Source organism: Prionailurus bengalensis, chromosome D4 (assembly GCF_016509475.1).
Source record: "Prionailurus bengalensis isolate Pbe53 chromosome D4, Fcat_Pben_1.1_paternal_pri, whole genome shotgun sequence".
In the NCBI taxonomy this organism is placed as follows: domain Eukaryota; kingdom Metazoa; phylum Chordata; class Mammalia; order Carnivora; family Felidae; genus Prionailurus; species Prionailurus bengalensis.
In genome coordinates this window covers 14,263,159-14,282,324 of record NC_057359.1, presented here as the reverse complement: position 1 = coordinate 14,282,324, position 19,166 = coordinate 14,263,159, and the positions used below count along the sequence as shown (strand labels likewise).

The following is a 19,166-nucleotide window of genomic DNA, read 5'->3' as shown; positions in this document are numbered from 1 at the left end:
AGGGACATGGAGTATGCGTAATTTTGGATAAATGTGGTTGAAATAATACAGGCTTTGGAGCCATATAGACTTGGTTTGAATCTTAAGTTTATTACTTATTATCTTTTTGACTGTGGCAAGTTAACCTCTGAACTTAGTTTTGCCACCTGAGAAGCTGAGAACACCTAACTCAGAACACTGTTGTTTATCTTACATGATAAAATATGTACACATGTACCAAGTACATATAAAAACTTTCTTTTTCTTCTCCTCATAATTATTACTGTACTAAAAGATAATCACTGCAACCTACTGGATAATTCTAATGCAAGATAATCCCAATACAACCTACCGGATATATATTCAGAATTGCTTGCCAACACCTACATTCTTTCCATAACGCAAGTAGGTCTCACAATAAAGTGACATCACCTACTTAGAAAGATTACAGGTATTATGACTCAGATGTGGAAATGTCACAGAAAGGAGTAGTATAAATAAGTGATTTGAACTCAAGGGCATCAGCAATGAGCACTCTCCAGTGATGCCTGGGACCCAATGGTTCTTTAGGAAAAAAGCTCAGGATTGTCTGACATAATGGAATACGAAAGCATAGCAGAGGACTGTCAGCACAGCCCTGGAATAGTAATAGTATGGAAAACAGTGGAATTATCCAGTCAGCAACTCACATACTATCCGTATGCATACTAACCCTAATATCCAGAAGGGTTTCTGGGATCAGATGATTGTATAGGTTCAAAACCTAGGCCTGACGCTTTTTGGTTGTGTGCCAAATTACTTTGCCTCGATTTCTCATCTGTAAAATGTGGACAGTGATTGTTAGCACTACACAGAGCCATGATGAACATTTGATGAGCTTATCATGGAGAGGGTTTAGTTTTGAACGGTACCAGGATACATTCCACACTTAATCCACATGCCTCTTGCCTTCCAGGAGGATACCCTTTCTTGGTTCTCCTTCTGCTTCTCTGGTCATTCCTTAGTCTCCGAAGCTGGCCACAGCCAGGGCACAAGCGAAGGAGTCCTAGCAGAGAACAGCTGCTGAGAGGCTTAAAGCCAGGCAGAGATGACAGAGGTCACACAGTGCTGGAGTCTGAGCTTACCCACATTAAGATCGCAGGAAATACATTTCCAAAAATAAAGGCCATACTTGAGGAATAAGAAGATAGGAATAAGGAATTCTAGAAATAAGTGCGAACGAAAACAGACCACCCCAGTAAAGCCTACACCCAAGTTCTGATAGGACTAGGTTGATGTGACCAGTAATTTGTTTTTTAGAGGAAGCCTCTATAACATACCACCCACAATTTCTAGCATACAATAAAAATTACTAGATGTGCAAAGCAGGAGAAAGTGTCCAATAATCAAGATAAAAGAAATGAAAGTAAAAAAGGGTTTCTAAATAACTGTGATGAATATGTCAAAGAAAAAAAGAGGAAAAGATATGCAAGATAGGTAACATGGAACATTTCAACAGTTACAATCAGTAAAAAAAGAATTGAATGGACATTTTAGAACTACAAAATCCAGTATCTTGAAATTAACAATTTACTAGCTGGGTTTAAAAGCACACTCAACACCTTAATCCTATTTATTTAGAAGAGAATGAATGAATGAATGAATGACAAGAAAGGCTAATAGAAAACATACAAACTGGGGGCACTCAGCTGGTTCAGTCAGTAGAGTATGTGACTCTTAATCTTGGGGTCTTGAGTTTAAGCCCCACATTGGGTGTGGAGCTTACTTAAAAAAAATAATTAAGAAAAATTTAGAAAGGAAAACCTACAAATTGATTTTTTTCCAAATTTAAGGACAGTGACCAACAGATTTGAAGAACTAAGAAAACCTTAAGGCACGAACCAAATTTCATAGTCAAATGGCTGAAAACCAAAGATAAAAAAGAAACCTCTCAAAAGCAGGTTTCACATGATCGGGCCATCCATTACCTCCCTGATGGCTTATGAGTCTCCAACTTAATTCTTTCTTTCCTTCCTTGCTGTCCCTTGAACAAATCTGGCAAAATCTTGCCAGATTGTGGCTTTCTCCTCTGCCTGGGACATTTTTCCCCAATGTGTCACTCTGGGCACCTCACTTAAAAATCACAGCCCACTTCCCACCCACTTGTACACCCATCCCTAGGCTATCCAAGCTCTTAGAGTCCCAATCACTCAAGCATTCCTTATTTTTTCCCACAGCACTTTTCACCTTCTAATATAATTTACTTCCTACGTTTATTGCTAATTGTCTGTCTCTACCCACTAAAAAGCCGTCTCTGAAATGATAAGGATCTTTGTTTTGTTCATTGTTGTACCCCACGTATCTTGAACAGGGCCCTGCACACATAGGTGCTCAACGATTATTTGTTGAACGAATGCATGCTATTATTATATTGTCATTATTCTAAGCCTTTTTAGTCACCAAGTAAGTTCATGCCATGTCCTCCATCTAATAGTTTTCTCTATTTACCTTTGGAACTGCTTTTGAAATGTGATTAAGACTGGTACAGTAGCTCAGTAGTTAAAAAACAGACCCTGAAGCCAGGTAACATGGATTTGCAACTAACAGGATTCCATATATATACATTCTGCATTCTCTCTCTCTCTCTCTCTCTGTGTCTATATATATATGTGTATATATATATATACACACACACACACACACACACACACACACACACACATATGGAATTTTTATATATATTACATTATAGATATTTATATATATGCAACTTGCAGAATGTACGCAAACAACTAAATTGCTTTCTCCATTAATAATTACTAATCCATTACCAATTTATTTATACATATAATCAAACAGTAGCAATAATAGCATCAATTGCATAGTGTTCTTATAGGTTCTAGGCATTTCACATATTAATGCATTTTATCCTTCTATCAACCTCATGAAAACCAAGGCACAGAAAGATTAACTAGTTTGTACCATGACATACAGCTTAGTAAATGATACAGCAGGATTTAGACCCATGCTGAGTTCCAATGAAAAGAAATTTTTAGATTGTACAAAATACTTCCTAAAAAATATAAATGAACTAAATGTAACAATTAAATTTATGTTTGCTTAAAAAAAACAAGGCAAAACCTTTCTTACCACTAAAGACAGAAATGCAGATATTAGGATATGTCACTAGGTGATGCTCTTTGTTAAATTTCTCTCCTAAGAAGGTAATCTGAGGATTTATAACTTATTCAGATGGGAAAGAATTTATGCTAGGTCTAATAATTAATTTAGTTGGCTCTTTAACCACAAAAGTTACCTCAGCCAGAAAATAATTTTGTATGCAAAAAGGTAAGCCCCACAAAATTATGGGAAACTTTCTGCAAAATTGTAACCTTAGAATACTGAGACTTCCTCACCATGAATACGGTATCTCTTTCTCCAGCATGAATATGGTATCTCTTTCCACTTATTTTTTCTCTTCCTCCATTTATGTCTCCATTTTCCTCAACGTTTTAATAAGATTTTATATTTTTAAACAAAAAAATCCATTAAAAATGGGAAGACATTTTTCCAAAGAAGACACACAGATGGCCAAGAGACACATGAAAAGATGCTCAACATCACTAACCATGCACCATGACTTTGATGCAAATCAAAGCCACAATGAGACATCACCTCATACCCTGTCAGAAGGACTACCCTCAAAAAGACAAACAGCAAGGTGAGGATGTGGAGAAAAGGGAACTCTTGTGTACTGTTCATGGGAACATCAGTTGGTGCAACCACTATGCAACCGTATGAAGGTTCCTCAAAAACTAAAAAAATAGAAACACCATATGATCCAGTAATTCCACTACTGGGTATTTACCCAAAACACTAATTTGAAAAGATATATGCTCCCCTATGTTTATTGCAGTATTGACAATAGCCAAGATGTGGAAGCAACCTAAATGTTGGGGGTGTGTGTGTGTGTGTAACATATACATGCATACATATACATATAAATTATAAAATTAATAAGACAAAGACATATTACACACTTACCAAACTGACAGAAATGTAAAGATCAAGTGTTAGTTAAAAAGGATACAGAGCACTGGAACTCTAATAGATTGCTGTGGGGAAAGGAGATAACAATTCTTCTGGAAAGATAGCTTGGCATTATACAGTAATCCTGAAGATGTACATAGCTGGATGGCCTGTACCGCTACTAAATATACATCTAATGGAAATTTATACCAAGAAACACATGTAACTATGGTCACAGCAGTATTATTTGTACTAGGAAAATTTTAAAATAACTCAAATGTCCCTCAGCATTAGAGAGGATAAATAAATTGTAGTATGTTAAGACGATAGAATAAAACACAGTATTGCAAAATGAACAAATTAAAGCTCTTACAACAATATGGATCAATTTCACATCCATGTTATTTATTTCATTATAAAGAGATACAAAATAACATTCATGTATAAGTCTGTTCATATAAAGTTCAAATCCAATGTCTGCCACTTATTTTCAAATGGTTCAGGAAATAAAATATGTATCTAATACCTAATGAGATATAATGAAAATGTAACCGATCAATTGTGAATCTACGGGAAGAATACACAAGGTTTCATTGTACTAGTTTGCTGTTTTCCTTGGGTTTGAGATTTTTCAAAATAAAAAGATAAAAAAGACTAAAAATCAGACAAAACTAATTTATATTGTTTAAAAGTAGTTTCTTCATCTGGATGACAGATGTATGACTTTTCTTATAATTATTTATTAAATTACACATACGTATTTTATATATTTTTCCGTATGTATATTTCACAAAAGAAGAAAGGTTAAAAAATGTGATCCAGTATGTAAAAATACTTTCAAGAAAAACTGCTTAAATACACTTATTAAACATTATTACAAAAAATAAATAACAAGTCTTTTATAAGCAAACTTTAAGTAAAGGGACTTTGTTATGTGGGCCATTTACTTGGGATCAATCTATCAAAAGGTGCTGAGGACCAATTTTTGAAGCTTGCACTATAGTTATATCATCTCATTTTTCCATGAGATAGTTCTTACACAAGTAACAATTCTGAATCTTGTTTAGTTTGATATTAGGTAGCACATTCTTCTAAATAATTCCCTTGAACTGCAATATGATAACCTAATATTCACTTTGGCAGGTACTCTGGCATATGCTACTTAAAAGTGTATTATAAGAGGGGCGCCTGGGTGGCTGAGTCAGTTGGTGAAGTGTCTGATTTCAGCTCAGGTCATGATCTCATAGTTTGTGAGTTCGAGCCCCGTGTCGGGCTCTATTCTGACAGCTCAGAGCCTGGAGTCTGCTTCAGATTCTGTGTGTCCCTCTCTCTTTGCCCTCCCCAATTTGTGCTCTGTCTCTCCCTGTCTCAAAAATAAACATTAAAAAACTTTTTTAAAAAATGTATTGTAAGAAAACACTAAATGAAAGTTTCATAATTATCCAAGTATCATGCATAAGTTATATAGTCCATGTGTGAATTTTGCCTGTTTTCTATATAGGTTTTTGCTATTTTTCTCATTAGGATTTCACAGTATTTTTGTGTAAAACCCTCAAAAGTCAAAAGTTGTTCAGAATTTCATGTTTTCAAACTGACTTTGAATATATTAATCCCCTTGATTGTCTTTTGTGTCATCTAAATCAATATCAAAATCTAAATCATCATCACTTTCTTCTTCATTTCTTCTGCAACTTCTAGGGTTGGAACGTAGATTACTTTCAGGATTTTCTGTCTTTTCTGGTTCTTTATTAAACCTAAAATTGAAAAAAAAATTAAAACTTCTATATATCTTCAGGCTTTCATTATTTAACTACAGAGCGACAAGAACTTTATACTACATTTCCTGATTAGGAGGAGCCTAAAAAAATAAGTATAGAGTAAAAAATCCTTGAAGACTAATATCAGTCAAGATCCAACCAATTATAATATTGTTGTCAACAAAATAGCCTCAAAGAAATTAATATATGATGTCCACTAAAGAAAAGCAGTTATATAATGAATGAATTCTTCTGTGATGAGTGAAGAATGTAAGCCTTATGGATAAATATTTCCATTTCCTAAAAATATAAAGTTTTATTTTTACTGTAATGATAGAAAATTTTAATGAATAATTAAGACTTTTTTTCCTGTTAGGTAGAAGGAAAGAATCTAAACTGGTGTGATAGACTGCACCTTAAGACTCTTAGAGCTACTGAATGTTTCCTTGAAAGAAAATCCACTTATCAATTACTAAAAGAGTAAATCCCAGACATGAAAAAAAAAAATACTCACGGAATAACAATGTCTTCTTTCTTTCCACATTTTGCACAAACTTCAAGTTCACAGGCACATGGTCTACACATTATGTGATAAGAATCTTTCACTGCTTTTTGTAAACATTTAACACTACAAGTGGGAAAAAAATCAAGTATTATTTTTTACTAATTTCCTAAGATTTATCTGCTGAAATGAGGGGGTGTAGCTAAATGTATAAGTGAAAAGTCTAAAAATCAAAACTCCTATATTTCAATCTCAGTTATCTTATGTCAATTTAGATTAATTACATAGCATTTCTAAATAACAGTTTGTTATTCTTTAAGTAAGCTCGAGGCTCAAAGTGAGGCTTGAATTCATGTCCTCGAGATCAAAATTACATACTCCACCTACTGAGCCAGCCAGGCACCCTAGATTTATCTTCTTTCTTAAAGCTTTTAAAAATGTCATCTGCACGGGCACCTGGATGGCTCAGTCTAAGACCCTGAGACTCTTAATCTCAGGGTTGTAAGTCTGAGGCCCACGTTGGGTGTAGAGATACTTAAATAAATTTTTTAAAATGTCATCTGCAAATAGTGACAGTTTTACTTCTTCCTTTCCTATTTGGATGCCTTTTATTTCTTTTTCTTGCCTAATTACTCTGGCTATGACTTCTAGTACTATGTTGAATAAAAGTGGCAAGAAAAGGTATCTTCATCTTGTTCCTGATCTTAGAGGAAAAGCTTCCAGCTTTTCTCTATTGAGTCTAATGTTAGTTATGGGTTTATCATATACAACCTTTATTACATTGAGGTATGTTTCCTCTACCCAGTTTGTTGAGAGTTTTTATCATAAACAGATGTTGAATTTTGTCAAATGCTTTTTCTGTATTTACTGAGATGAACATAATATCTTTACCTTTCATTTTATTAATGTAGTATATCACATTGATTCACAGATGTCAAACTACCCCTGCATCCCTAGAATAAATTCCACTTGATCATGTTGTATGATCCTTTTCATGTATCATTGAATTTGGTCTGCTAATATTTTGTTGAGAATTTTTGCATCTGTGTGCATCAGGGATACAGGCCAGCAATTTTCTTTTCTTCTGACATCCCTGTCTGGTTTTGTTATCAGAGTGATATTGGCCTCATAAAATGAGTTTGGAAGTGTTCTCTTCTTTTCTATATTTTGGAATAGTTTGAGAAGAATTGGTGTTAATTCTTTAAATGTTGGCAGAATTCACCAGTAAAACTGTCTGGTCTTGGACTTTTGTTTTGGGAGAGACTTTTGATTATTAATTCAATCTCCTTACTAGTAATCAGTCTGTTAAGATTTTCTATTTCTTTAAGATTCAGTCTTGAAAGGTTGTATGTTTCTAGGAATTTATCCATTTCTTATAGGTTTTCCAACTTGTTGGCATACATTTGTTCATGTAGTCTCTTAGGATCTTTTGTATTTCTGTGGTATCAATTGTAACTTCTGTTTTACTTCCGATTTTATTTGAGTCCTTTCTCTTTTCTAGTGGGTGAGTTGAGCTCAAGATTTGTCAATTTTGTTTATCTTTTCAAAGAAACAGTTCTTAGTTTTATTGATCTTTCCTATTGTCTTTTTACTTTCTATTTCATTTTTTTTCTGCTCTGTTCTTTGTTATCTCCTTTCTTCTACTAAGTTTGGCTCATTTGTTCCTCTTTTTCTAGAGGAAAATCCTTGAGATGTAAAATTAGGTTAAGTTTTCTTATTTCTTGATGTAAACATTTATTGCTATGAACGTCCCTCTTATAACTACTGCTATATCTCATATGTTATGGTGTGTTCTCTTTCCATTTTCATTTGTCTCAAGGTGTTTTGTTTTGTTTTCTCTTTCTATTTCTTCTTTGACCCATTGGTTGTTCAGTAGTTGTTTACTTTCCACAAATTATTGAGGTTTATACTTTTGTTCTTGTAATTTATTTCTACTTTTATACTGCGGTGATTGAAAAAGGTACTTGATATGATTTCACTCTTCTTAAATTTTTAAAATTTGTTTGGTGGCCTAACATAGGATCTATCCTGAAGAGTGTTCCACATGTACTTGAGAAGAAAAGTGTATTCTGTTGTTTTTAAGTGGAATGTTCTGTACATATCTGTATAATATTGTTAAAATGTCCACACTACCCAAAGCAATCTACAGATTCAATGCAATGCCTACCAAAGTTCCAAAGACATTTCTCACAAAAATAAAATAATCCTAAAATGTAAATGGAGCCACAAAAGACCTCAAAGAGTCAAAGCAATCCTGGGAAAGAACAAAGCTAAAGGCATCACACTTCTTGACTTCAAACTATATTACAAAGCTACAGTAATCAAAACAGTACGGTGTGGACATAAAAACAAATGCATAAATCAGTAGAACAGAGTTGACAGCCCAGAAATAAAAGCACATATATATGGTCAATTAATTTACAACAAAGGAGGCGCACCTGGGTGGCTCAGTTTGTTAAGTGTCAGACTTCAGCTCAGGTCATTACCTCATGATTCATGGATTTGAGCCCCACATCAGGCTTTGTGCTGATGGCTCAGAGCCTGGAGCCTGTTTCGGATTCAGTGTCTCCCTCTCTCTCTCTGCCTTTCCCCCATTCACACTCTGTTTCTTTCTCTCAAAAATAAATAAACGTTAAAAAAATTTTTTTTTTAATTTACAACAAAGGAGCCAAGAACAAACAATACTCTACACACATACATACATACATACATACATAAGAAATGAAAATATACATGCATACAAAAACTTGTACATGAATGTTGACAGCAACATTATTTGTTAATAGCCAAAAGAATGGAAACAATCTAAATGTCCATCAAGTAATGAAAGGCTAAATAAGATGCATAGCTCTACAGTGGAGTACTTAGTACTAAAAAACAATTAAGTACTGATAAATGTTACCACATGCTTGAAACAATTATGCTAGGAAGCCAGCCACAAAACACTGCATGCTACATGATTCTGTTTATATGAAATGTTCAAAATAGGCAAAGTGATCGAGCCAGAAAGCAAGAGTAGGGGTATGTGGGGGAAAATGCAGACTGACTACCAATGGGCATGGGGTTTCTTTCTGAGATGATGAAAATGTTCAAAATTGGTTGTGGTGATGATTGCACAACTCTATCATATACTAAAAGCAACTGAACTGTACACTTCAAATGGATGAAGTGGATGGTGTGTGAGTTACATCTTCATAAAGGTATTTTTAAAAGTCAAACGGAAGTGTTAGAAATAAAATCTTGGAATGAAAGACAAAAGATAGCAGAAATCCACTTTAAACAGAAACATATAGACAGTTAAAAGTAGGACAAGGAAAAAAACCATGCAACTACTAATCAACAGAAAACTGGAGGGGCACCTGGGTGGCTCAGTCAGTTAAGCCTCTGACTCTTGATTTTGGCTCACGTCATGATCTCGAGGTTTGTGAGACTGAGCTTTGCATCGGGCTCTGTGCGACAGAGCAGGGCCTGCTTGGGATTCTTGCTCCTCTCTCTCTGCCTCTCCCCTGCTTGCATTCCCTCTCTTCCCTCTCTCTCAAAATAAATAAACATATTAAAAAAAAAAAAAAAACAGAAAGCCATAGTCAATATATTATTATCAAAATACACTTCAAAGAAAATTGCCAGGTATAAAAAGGGTTATTACATGACAATAAAGGGATCGATTTTTTAAAAACACCCAATAATCGGGGTGCCTGGGTGGCTCAGTCAGTTAAGCAACTGACGTTGGCTCAGGTCAGGATCTCACAGTTCGTGAGTTCGATCCCAATCTGTGCTGAAAGCCCAGAGCATGGAGCCTGCTTCGGATTCTGTGTCTCCCTCTCTCTCTGTCCCTCCCCTGTTCGTTATCTGTCTCTCAAAAAAAAAAAATAAACACTAAAAACAAAATTTAATAAAAACACACACACACATAATAATCTTAAATGTTTAGGCACCTAACAACAGGGTGTTAAAATAAATGAGGCAAACTATTGATAAAAAGAGAAATAGAAAAATACACAAGTATAATTAGGGACTTCAACACTTCTCTTTCTGTAATTGATGGAACAAGTATGCAAAAAAAATCAATAAAGTTATAGAACACCTGGTTGATAGAAGCCTATATCAACCAAATTAACATTTACAGAACACTCCACCCAACAAGAGCAATATATTCTCTTTAAATACACGTGGAGCATGCTCCAAGACAGACCATATTCTCAGCCATAAATTAAAAAAATGAAAACAAATTAAAAAAATTTTTTAACCTGAAATTTGTTCTTTTACCATCATGAAATTAATCAGTACACAGAAAAACATCTGCAAAATGCCCTTATATCCAGAAATTAAACAAAACATTCCTAAATAACATGCAGGTCAAAGAGGAAGTCATGAGGGAAATTAGAAAATATTTTGACTGAATGACAATGAAAACACAGCATTGAAATTTATAGAACAAAGCTAAAATATTCTTCAGAAATTTATATAATTAAATGTTTATATTAAACAAGAAGAACTATCTGAACTTCTACTTTAAGAAAGCAGGGAGGGGGGCACCTGGGAAAAAGTGTAAACTCAAAGCAAACAAATGGAAGGAAGCAATGTCAATACAAACCAAAATCAATGAAATTGAGGGGTGCCTGGCTGGCTCAGTCAGTAGACCATGTAACTCTTGACCTTGGGGTCCTGACTTCAGGCCCCACACTGGAAGTAGAGTTTACTTTTTTAAAAAAATCAATAAAATTGAAAACAGAAAGATAGAGAAAATCGATAAAACCAAAAGGAGATGCTTTTAAAAAATTAATATAATTCATAAACACATGGCCAGACTGACGATGATAAAAGAAAGGAGACAAATTACCAATATCAGGAATGAAAGAAGGGACAGCACTAGGTAAATCTAACAGATATTAAAAGAACAGTAAGAGAATTTGGCAAACAACTCGATGCACATAAATCCAACAATCTCTACTGATACAGACACATTTCTGAAAAGGCATACTATCAAAACAAGAAATAGCACTAATTAAAAAAAAAAAAAACTAATTACACAAGTCCTTTCAGAAAACAAAATAGGAAGGAAAAGTTCTCAACACATGTGATGAGGCCCTAATATTGTGATAACACAAAGACAAAATTACAGACTGGTATTTCTAATGAACATAGATGTAAAAATCTATAACAAAATGTTAGCAAATGAAATTTATCAAATTTCGGAAAGGGTAGACATCATGACCAAGTAGGCTTTATCCAAGGGCATGCAAGGTTGATTCAATATTAAAATCAATGAAGGGGCGCCTGGGTGGCTCAGTCGGTTAAGTATCGACTTCAGCCCAGGTCATGACCTTGTGGTTAGTGAGTTCAAGCCCCGCATCTGGCACTATGCTGACAGATGGAGCCTGGTGCCTGCTTCTGATTCTGTCTCCCTCTCTCTCTGCCCCTGCTCCTGCCCCGCTCACACTCTCTCTCAAAAATAAAAATAAACAGTAAAAAAAATATTAAAATCAATTCATATAATTCACTGAATTGATGTTCTAAGGAAGAAAACCCATTTATTGATCTCAATAGACACAGAAAAAGCATTAAAGTAACATCAATGCATGATAAAAACTCTCAGCAAACTATAAAGGAAACTTCTTCAAACTGATAAAAAGCATCTACAAAGAAATTACAGCTAACATCATATTTAATGATGAAAGAATGAATATCTTCCTTGTAAGATCAGGAACAGGGAAAGAATACAGGCCCTCATCATTCCTTTTCAAAAATATACTGGGGGTCCTAAGCAGTGCAATAAAGGCAAAAAAGAAATACAGTAGCATACAGAATGGAAAGAAATAAAACTGTCTTTATTTTTTTAAATCATTGTCTATATAGAAAATCCCAATGAATTAACTAAAGAAGTATTAGAAATAAAAAGTGAGGGAGCGCCTGGCTGGCTCAGTCGGTATAGAATGCGACTCTTGATCTCTGGGTTTTGAGTTTGAGTCCCACATTGGGTGTAAAGATTACTTAAAAATAAAATCTTTTTAAAAAGTAAATAAAGGGGCGCCTGGGTGGCGCAGTCGGTTAAGCGTCCGACTTCAGCCAGGTCACGATCTCGCGGTCAGTGAGTTCGAGCCCCGCGTCAGGCTCTGGGCTGATGGCTCAGAGCCTGGAGCCTGTTTCCGATTCTGTGTCTCCCTCTCTCTCTGCCCCTCCCCCGTTCATGCTCTGTCTCTCTCTGTCCCAAAAATAAATAAATGTTGAAAAAAAAATTAAAAAAAAAAAGTAAATAAATAAAACATGAGTTTATTAAAGTCATAGTATATATGGTCAGTAAACAAAAATAAACTCTGTGTTCTAGCAATGACCAATGTCTTTCTATAGAAATTGACAGACTGATTCTAAGAGTTATAAGAAAACGGCAAAAAAAAAAACTATAACTGACAAAATAATTTTGAAAAAGAAAACCAAGTGGGAAGACTCATGATTGGATTTCAAGACTTACCGAAACACTGCAGTAATCAAGTTAGTGTGGTATTGGTGAAAGGATAGACACATGGATCAATGGGACAAAACAGAATCTAGAAATAGATTCATACATATACAATCAATTGATTTTCAGCACAGTACAAAGGGAATTCAATGGAGAAAAAATAGTCCTTTCAACAAATGATGCTATAACAACTGGATATTCATAAAATTAATAGGAAATGGTTCGTAAGTCCAAATATGAAATCAAGAATCATACAACTTCTAAAAGAAAACACAGGAGAAAATATTTGTGAGCCTAAGCCAGGCAAAGATTTGTTAACTACAACAAAATCATGATCAAAAATTCCTGATAAGGGGCACCTGGGTGGCTCAGTCAGTTGAGTGTCCCACTCTTGATTTTTGGTTAGGTCATGATCCAAGAGTCATGAGATGGAGCCTGCATCGGGCTCCACACTGAGTGTGGAACCTGCTTGGGATTCTCTCTCTCCCTTTCTCTCTGCCTTTCCCCTGCTTGAGCTTGCTCTCACTCTCTCTCTCAAAATAAATAACTGACTGTAATGGCACTGGGTTCAGAAATCAGGCCCTCTCTATTTTACCTATTCTATTTTTTTTTTAATGTTTATTTATTTTTGAGAGAGAAAGAGAAAGAGACAGAGCATGAGCAGGGGAGGGGCAGAGAGAGAGGGAGACACAGAATCCAAAGCAGGCTCCAGGCTCAGAGACCGACACGGGACTCGAACTCACGAACCACAAGACCACAACCTGAGCTGAAGCTGGATGCTTAACCAACTGAGCCACCCAGGCACCTCTTACCTATTCTTTCAATACCTGTATTCTTCTCGGGCACAGGATGGCTGTACATGTCATTAGGATGGCTGCCGATCTTAAGACTCCTGTATAAGGTTTCTTCCTAAATAACCAAGCATGATCCCTCAGTGAGCATAAAATCCAAGATACATCTGACCATGTGCTTTCCAAAAGGGACCAGTCAAAACTATGACCTAGTTGGGGCACTCACACAACAGCGGACCACTCCCTTGGGACTGGGTCATGGACAAAGCTCATGAGAAAGTTGCCCAGATTAGATAGAAGTTCCATACTTTCATTTTTTTCATGTCTCAGATTTGTCCTTACCCATGGGCTGTTTGGTGTTCTTTGTCCTACTCTCAACGGCGTCTAGCTTAGATATATGACACTCGTTATGATATAAAATAACTGCCTCTTCTTAACAAAAGCCAAGACCTTCACCTCATCCATTTATATTAGATCTAGAGTCTTAGAAAAGGGATTATTATTGGTCGCCAAATACATTGACTCCTCCAAAACGGAAAGAGGCGGCCCCAATCTCTGTGGCGATGCAGTCCATTCACCAGCACCTATTGCAGTCTAGAATGCAATAAAGAAGCAAAGGAAGGTCGACATCCCTTCTCAAGAAGTACAAAGGTGTCAGAGCGGTCAAGAAGAGGACGCTGGTTGCCACTCTGAATCCCAGAACAATATTCTGGGCAACAATCCCAGGCAATATTCCCGATGAGAATATTCTGTCATTCAGAAGCAAAGGGGGATTTTGGTAATGGACTCCTACGCAGTTAATGTACTCTCCTCATTTTTGTAGGAATTAAATATGGAATCAACTTTCCTCAGTCCCAGAGGACTCTCCCTTGAGCTGTCTCCTAACACATTAGAGTCAATTTGGACAACAGGATTTCTAATCTACCTGGGAAAAGGCCTAAAAAGGAAGCAAAAACTGCTGACTGCCAGACTAAATGCAACCTCAGTATTGGGAAGACTTCTCCTGTCTTCCAAGGAAACCCATGTTGATTGAAAGGAAGGATAGGCAGGGGTTCCTTCTTTGGAAGGCATGCTAAGTCAAAGAGGTCAGCAGGTCAGAGATGCCCACCTACACCAGGGACAATGGTTCCAGGGAAATGTCCCCAGGGCCCAGACTATCCAAAGCAATGCTCTTGGGGATCAGCAGGGATGCCTCTAGCCCAGGAGGCTGTCACTATCTTTCCCATCCTCGATCCCATCCAACACTCCCTTGGAATACATCTTGAGAAACTGGAACCAATTTGACCCTGACACCTTGGATGCTTCCTTCCCAAGTCTGCTTACTTTTGAACATAGTCGGCCTCAATATAAACTAGAGGATGGGGAAATCTGACCGGAAAAATAGACCAAAACCCCATATGGTCAGCTCTTCATGGCCCTGTATCTGGTCTGTCCTGATTCCTTTAGAGGGCATGAGAACACCCATCTTCTCACCCTCTACTCTTCAATCCACCATCGGCTCACCTGCCTCAGGCCCTTCTACTTCTGTTAATCTGCCACATCACCTGTGTTCTGTCCTGTTCCCTACGAGCTCCCACTTCTTTCCTGTAAACAGGTTGCTGCCAAGATCCTGTACATGCCTCCCTCTGTTTTTCCTGAGTTACTCGCCTCCTCTTTGTTTGCTCCCTTTTCCATGTGTCAGATCTGGAATATACCTTGAGAGGACCAGATAAATGTTGCCTGACTCTTGTTGTATGTGAGGTGTTTTTTTTTTTCCCTCGTTCATCTCCCTGGTTAATGGCAGCGATAACTGGAGCCAACTGTCTGGTTAGTCTACCTCCAGACAGGGGCTTTAAAGGAATATTCCCAAGCAGCTGCTGACATTCCTTTTGTTTCAGGGAGGTTCCCTGTCTTCTCCAGCCCTTCAGGGACTGCCTATTTTCACGTTTTGTTGTGAGAAAGAAAAAACGCATCTGTTCACCTGTCTGAGCTGATGAGCTTCAGGACCAGGAGTCCTCTTTCCGTGCCATCTGGGCTTTTAGACACCTCCAGCCTTGCTGGCGGCACCTCATCTCTTCTGCCTCCACCTCCCCCTCCACCTGTTTCTGCACCACCAGCTTATACAAGGGGCTCCTACACCATTTTCACTGTCCCTGGTGCCACTGGCTCCCACTTCTCCTGCCCTCGCTATCAAGGAGTGAAAGGCACTCCAACCTGCTGGGCCACCTCCGCATGAAGTTCAAACGGGAGCGCCTTCCCAGTCAACATGAAGAGGTCCAGGGACCCCTCCCTGGGCTGAAACCACCCACTTTACACAGGCTCCCTAGGTAAAAAGTGGCCGTGGGGAACAAATAGACTGACTTTTCAGTGGGCCCAGGTACAACATGTTCAGTATTTAGACTAAATTTGTTACTTTAATTAAGACAGACATATCTTTAAAGTTATCAGCTTTAAATATAATACTTTAATTCTATCAAGGTTTACTGAAGGTCAAATAAGCTCCTGTTATCACTGTTGCAATCTGTCAGCAAAAAGAGGACTTAAAATCTGGCTGTCTCGAAATTTTCGAGGGGCACCTGGGGTGGCTCTGTCAGCTAAGCGTCCAACTCTTGATTTGGGTTCAGGTCATGATCTCACGGTTCATGAGTTCGAGCCCCATGTCAGACTCCACACTCCTATCGCAGAGCCTGGCTCGGGATTCTCTCTCTGCTACTCTCTGCCCCGAGCGCCTGCTTGCTCTCTCTCCCTCTCTCTCAAAATAAATAAACTTTAAAATAATAAAAACAGGTAGGTTAAATACATAAAAAAGGTTTATTGCTTTCAAAATATTTGGTAACCTAAAACTTTGAAGGTTTGCTAAGTGAGATGATAAATAGGATTGAATCGACTGGATGTCTAAATCTTTTCCAAAAGATATGGACTGCTAAAGCTTTGTTTACCAAACACAGGTTTATCTGCTTTGCCTTCTTTTTTTTTTTTTCTTCAACATTTATTTATTTTTTTGGGGGGGGGGGACAGAGAGAGACAGAGCATGAACGGGGGAGGGGAAGAGAGAGAGGGAGACACAGAATCGGAAACAGGCTCCAGGCTCCGAGCCATCAGCCCAGAGCCTGACGCGGGGCTCGAACTCCCAGACCGCGAGATCGTGACCTGGCTGAAGTCGGACGCTTAACCGACTGCGCCACCCAGGCGCCCCTGCTTTGCCTTCTTGTTGCAGAGAAACTGAAAACACTTGGGCCTGTCGGGAAACATGCTTTATGCTGTATTGAAAGACTGTACTATGGAAAAATATGTTTTTAGAAATTATGAAATGTATTTATAAATTTGCCTATCTAAAGAATGCTGGTGTAACAGTTCACAATCAGTTACTCTTTCATTTCATTGGAAACTAAGGTTTCTAACAGTTAAAATTCTGTTAAATATAATTAAGGATAATGGAATAAGAAAAGTAATTCTGTAGGAGATACATGGGAAAGATAGAAGGAATGGAAATACATTTTGTTGAGGGAAAATGAAAGTAATTTTGTCCTAAAATGAGGCTGGTTATTTGCAGAGAAATGGCTTATGATAAAATTTGAATGAAAAGGAAAGTTGTAGAAGGTTTGTGAAGAGAAATCCTTGGAAAAGAACTTCATTGCATGGTCAGGACTAAGGTTGAAGTGAATGGATTTTAAAAGTACACTGGTATAAGACTGAAATTCTGCCTCTCTCTCTGTTAAAAAGACAAAAAATTTTCAGATTGTTGGTCTGCTCTTGATAAGAAATTGTAAACAGTTTCTTTTTCTTTATCTGTCCAGAAAAACAAAGCTATGTTTTGTCTTTTTCAGGTTTTTGATTACTTAAGAGAATTGAAACTTCTAAATATTAAGGGAGCTAAGTTTTGCTAACAATTGTGTAACCTTCTGTGGAATCTCCTATTGCCAGCTTTGGTAAATATATCATTAAATATTAAGTTTTATAATGACCTGTAATCCTATTTAGGCACGTGCTTTAAAACTTTGTGAGGTTACAGCAATTGCACTATTAGGTATTTATCCAAGGGATACAGGTGTGCTGTTTCGAAGGGGCACAGGCACCCCCACGTTTATAGCAATACCATCAACAATAGCCAAAGTATGGAAAGAGCCCAAATGTCCATCAGTGGATGAATGGATAAAGAAGATGTGGTATATCTATACAATGGAGTATTACTCAGCAATCAAACAGAATGAAATCTTGCCATTTGCAACTACATGGATGAAACTAGAGGGTATTTATGCTACACAAAATTAGTCAATCAGAGAAAGACAAATACCATAATGACTTCACTAATATGAGGACTTTAAGAGAAAATAGATGAACATAAGGGAAGAGAAGCAAAATAATATAAAAACAGGGAGGGGTACAAAACATAAGAGACTCTTAAGTATGGAGAACAGGGGCGCCTGGGTGGCGCAGTTGGTTAAGCGTCCGACTTCAGCCACGTCACGATCTCGCGGTCCGTGAGTTCGAGCCCCGCGTCGGGCTCTGGGCTGATGGCTCAGAGCCTGAAGCCTGTTTCCGATTCTGTGTCTCCCTCTCTCTCTGCCCCTCCCGCGTTCATGCTCTCTCTCTGTCCCAAAAATAAATAAACGTTGAAAAAAAAAATATATGGAGAACAAACAGAGGGCTACTGGAGGGGGTGTGGGAGGGGGGATGGGCTAAATGGGTAAGGGGCATTAAGGAATCTACCCCTGAAATTACTGTTGCACTATATGCTAACTAAGCTGGATGTAAATTGAAAAAATAAATTATTTAAAAATTAAAAATAAATAAATAAAGCTTTCTAACGTTAACAAACTTCCTGAGATTTAAATGGTAAATGAAGTCTTTTTGACTAATTAGACTTATTTATTTGGTATGTTGCTTGGAAAGCACTGTCAAGCTTATAATGATAAACTTTCTTAGGTTATGTTATATGGGTAAATGCTAAAACTATTCTAGAAAATATATAAAATTCCTTAAGTTTTAATATGTTTAGCACAAGGTCATTGCTTGATATTCTGATTTTTTAAGTGTTATGTGTCACAGAAGTAACTGGACTTCCTAGTCAGCTACATTACAATGAACTCTCACATCAGATCTTCATTTTTTTTATGAGTGAATTTTATTTTTTCATTTATTTTGAGAGAGAGAGAGAGGGTACCAGCAAGGGGAGGGACAGAGAGACAGAGAGAGGAAGAGAGAGAATCGCAAGCAGGCTCCATGCTGTCAGCTCAGAGCCCTACCCGGGGCTCGATCCCACAAACTCTGAGATCATGACCTGCACTCAAATCAAGAGTAGGATGCCCAAATGACTGAGCCACCCAGGCGCCCCTCATATCAGATCTTTAACCACATCCATTTCTGAGCTTTTTTGGTTATTTATAGTTATTGTTCTGATGCTCTTGCAAAATGTGTTTCATCTTCAAAGAGACTTATGAAAAGGAATATGACAAATACAGGTATGTGATATCTTTAGGATAAAACTAAACTGTGTAAGAATTTCCAGAACTAATAGGAAAGCTGCATTCAAACAGAACAAAAATAACATGGGGCTGAATGAACTAAGGAAGATGATTATCGTTTTTATGACTTTTGTTTGAAATATTGCTTGTTCTCTAATGTTTGCTCTCCTAGATTTAAGGAAACTTTCTCTTAAAATATCCATGGTTTACAGAAATATGATAAAGTAT

General features: G+C 37.1%; 1 protein-coding gene across 1 annotated transcript in view; it reads right to left on the bottom strand.

Moving 5' to 3' along the window:
• Window positions 1–5,312: 5,312 nt before the first annotated feature.
• Window positions 5,313–19,166, bottom strand: part of CD4H9orf85 (chromosome D4 C9orf85 homolog) — a 71,292-nt gene continuing 57,438 nt past the window's right edge. The window contains exons 3-4 of the mRNA XM_043565821.1: window positions 6,259–6,372; window positions 5,313–5,741 (exon numbers count right to left, since the gene is read on the bottom strand). Coding sequence (XP_043421756.1) covers window positions 5,594–5,741; window positions 6,259–6,372 — 262 coding nt within the window. The 3' untranslated portion in view covers window positions 5,313–5,593. The remainder of the gene's footprint in view (window positions 5,742–6,258; window positions 6,373–19,166) is intronic.